General features: G+C 48.3%; 1 protein-coding gene across 1 annotated transcript in view; it reads left to right on the plus strand.

Annotated features, from left to right (window-relative positions):
• The first annotated feature begins 282 nt into the window (after window positions 1-282).
• The window catches only part of HOXC10 (homeobox C10), a 3,965-nt gene continuing 553 nt past the window's right edge, over window positions 283-3,694 (plus strand). Inside the window, exon 1 of the mRNA XM_009638697.2 lies at window positions 283-1,072. Within this exon, the coding sequence (XP_009636992.1) occupies window positions 289-1,072 (784 nt within the window). The 5' untranslated portion in view covers window positions 283-288. The remainder of the gene's footprint in view (window positions 1,073-3,694) is intronic.

Here is a 3,694-nt window from a genome sequence, read left to right on the forward strand (position 1 = left end):
GTTCAAGGTGAAGGTCCAGGCCCGGTGCTGGCAGATGTCGCCGGTGCTGGCAGATGTCGCTGTTGCTCCACGATGCCGCTCCCGGTCGCGACAACTTGACCCCCGTGACGTCGTCCCCGTCTGAATCATCAAGGCCATTTTCAATCCTCATTGGCCTGGGCATCACGTGGGGGGGTGGAGGGGGGGAGAGCGATGCGTGGATAATTATGGTGCTTGATATTTTTTCCCCCTAAAAAAAAGATGTCAGCCCCTGGCTGGAGTATTCCTCCTTAAAAACCCTCTCTGAAAATGTCATGTCCCAACAATGTGACTTCTAACTCGTTTTTGATGGACTCGTTGGCCGGTACCTGTAGAGGGGAGAATTATTCCTCCAGCCAAGGGATGTACATGCAGCCTGGGAGCGATTTCAGCTGCGGAGTCATGAGGAACTGTGGAATTATCCCGTCTCTTTCCAAAAGGGACGAGGTGAATAACGCTACCTTGTCTCTCAGCACCTATCCATCTTACCTTTCGCAGCTAGACACTTGGTGTGACCCCAAAAATACGTACAGGATCGAGCAACCTGTTGCAAGACAGCTCCCATCCTGCTCCTTCCCAACCAATGTCAAGGAAGAGAATGTTTGCTGTATGTATAACGCTGATAAAAGAGCAAAAAATGCCACAGAGACAGCCCTCTACCCCAACCAAATGCCTGAGCCTTGCCTAAATGACCATGAAGTCCCCGTTCCTAGCTACTACCGAGCAAGCCAAGGTTACCCCTCCATGGAGAAGACGTCAAACTGCAGCAATCCAAATGAGTTTGAGGCAAGTTTTGAATCCAGGGCGAGCCTGAACCCAAGGAATGAGCATCTGGAACCAGCACCACCACCTCCTCCACCTCCTCCGCCGCCCCCGGTGGCTAAAGTGAGTTTCCCCGAAAACACAAAAACAGATAATCCTCAGAACCCAGCCACGAACGAAATTAAAACAGAAAAAAGCGCCCCAGCACCCAAAATAAGTCCTTCGGAAGCAGAGAAAGACCTGAATAAAAACACTGACACCAGCACTGACAATTCTGACAATGAAGCAAAAGGTAAGGGAAGCGTTCATTACCAGTGGCTAATTCCAGTAATTAGTAATCAGCCCTAGCTCATAAGAGCCGGAGTAACGCGAATCTGCAGTAATGTGCTCTCTGCCCTGCCAACTTCTCCAGAAATTGGCACCGTAATGTTCTGTCTTCTTGCCGTCTTTTGGGGGGGGGTGTGCAAAAAAAAAAAAAAAAAATGTTCTTCCTAGAAATGTTGTGGGTGGTTTTTTATTATTATAATGTATATTAAAGCTGAGAAAAAAGGAGCGGAGAGCTGTTTGAGAACTCGTCCTCTCGCTGTTTATGTGGAGAAAATGTGCTGTGCATGTGCTTATGGAAAAAAAAAAGAAAAAAAAAAGGAAAATTTTGGTCCTTGCAATCAACGCTGCAGAATGTGGGAAGCTGAGGTGACTTTGCTGCGAAAGGGCAGAGACCTGGGGGTTGTTTGGTTGTTTGGGGGGTTGTTTGAGGGGTGTTTTGTGGTTTTGAAGGCTGATGAACCCTGATTTCCCCCCCCCCCCCCCCCCCCCCGGGGTGTTATTAAACCCCGCCGGGCGCAGCCCGAACGATGGGAGCCGCAAGCCCAGACCATACGACTCGGGGTTACAGTGGGGTAAAAAAATAAAATAAAAATGAAACTGCGTAGAGTCTAATTTGCAGTTCCAAACGTCTCAGGCTGGAGTTGTGCACTGTGGCTCATTTCGTTGCTTTGGAAGCTCGTTGGGAGACTCGGAGAGGGAAAAGCTGCTTTTTTGTTGTTGGGTTTTTGTTGTCTTTTTTTATTTTCTTCTTGGCGAATTGGGGTCTTGTTTGCGAAGGCAAAAAAAAAAAAATGTTTCTGTGTGTTGAGCAGATGTTTTAAGTTTGGGATTGTCTGCAAAGAGGCTTTCATGGATCGCATTTTATTTGGAGAGCTTGCATATGGCTCGGGGTCTCCGCCTATGTGAATATTCGGGTTCGTTTCCCCCCGGTTGGAAGCGAGGTTGGATGCTTTCGGGTCAATAAGTGGGGATCATGCGAAGGGATGGATTGAATTTCCCGAAAAAAGTTGGAGCGGGGGTTTCCTCGGGCGAAAACACCGCTCAGATCGGTCTGTGGCACCAGCAAACCCCATCCTCTGGCGCTTCCCCCTCCAAAATTGGCCTTTTTAAAAGCAGAACCCAGAAACACTTCTTTTAATCCTCATTATTTTCCCCTTTCCCCTCTCTTTTTTCTCCTTTTTTCTTTTTTTTGTTTTGTTTTTTTTTCCTAACCCCATCCCGCATCCAAAGGGAAATGATATTATCGGAGAGTTGACTTAAAATAACACACACCCCCCCAAAAAAAAAAAAAAAAAAAGGAGCAAAGTCAAGGTTATCAAAACCCCTGCAAACTTATCTGCACAAAGCGCCTTCGACCTCCGCGCCAGGAGAGGTTTTGGTGGGAGTTAACCCGAAAGAGAGATTATATTGGGTTGGATTTGTAATCGGGGCGACAATAAAGAAGGAAATCAATGCAGAGAAAGGCTTGCTTTGGCTTCAGATCTTAAATTTAAAACGGGTGCGTGGGGAAAGACGTGGTTGCCCGGATTTTTGTTGCGTTTCAAAATTTCGTGGCGTTCGCGGCGTTTCCAAACGGTCAGGTCCACGTTGGGGCGGATTTTCTTTGCTCGTGTTTCTGTTGCTTCCCTTGAAATCCTTTTATAGCTTCGCTTTTCGTTGATGTCCAAGCCGAATTTTTATTCGTGCAGAAGGTAAGAGACCTTTCCCGTGTCGTTTAAGCATTTTTTGGGAGGTTTTCTGCAAACGCCCAAGCGGGTCCATGTCACACCAGCGAATTTGGAAGGTTGGCTAAATCAAGGTGTTGGGTTTGGGTTTTTTTTTTTTTTCCCTTGAATTTCACGAATGCGGGGTGGTGGTGGTGGTGGGGGGAAGGTTTGCTCCAGTTGCAGGATCCTAGGCGGGATTATTGGCCGGCTGCTGGTGCCAGGGTTTTCTCATGACCAAATTCAAAGCCCAAGTATTTGCTGTGTTTATTTATGTACGTGTGAAAGACGTTTGCCTTCGCGAAGTGTATGTGTGCGTATCTATACGAGTGTGGAGAGCGAGGAGGGTGTCGATGGGATTACAATTACCTCCGAATTTACCTATATGTGCCCACACAGCTCATAAAGGCAAATCTGCTCCATACAACCCCGGCTCGCCAAAAAATACACTTGACGGAAAAGCTGCTGGGGGGATCTCCAGGGCGAGCGAAAATAGAATTTTTTCCCCCGAAATAACACGCCTTTAAGCAAATATTTCAGCCCCGGCGGGTCGTTTCGAAGCCTCAATAATTTAAAAAAATTTTTTATTTTTTTTTTGGGGTGGTTAAGGGTGACTTGGGGAAACCCTAAGAGCTACAGAGGGCTCCGAAAGTCACGTTGCTGATCCCAGCTTAATTTTAATCAGTGGTGTTTTAAGCCAGCCTAAGGAAGCCAGAATAAGCCCATGCTGTGGAGGTGGGGGAGCGCGGAGCGGTGCGGTTTCTCCGCGCTGCCCCGCTCCGCCTGCGCGGCTGCGAGGTGGAGGTGCGCGCTGCTACCGCCGATGCGCTCCCAGCCACTGCACGGCTTTAAACCCCCCCCCCACCCCCTCCAAACCTGCCTCT

The sequence above is a fragment of the Egretta garzetta genome, unplaced genomic scaffold, assembly GCF_000687185.1.
Source record: "Egretta garzetta isolate BGI_Z169 unplaced genomic scaffold, ASM68718v1 scaffold225, whole genome shotgun sequence".
In the NCBI taxonomy this organism is placed as follows: Eukaryota; Metazoa; Chordata; class Aves; order Pelecaniformes; family Ardeidae; genus Egretta; species Egretta garzetta.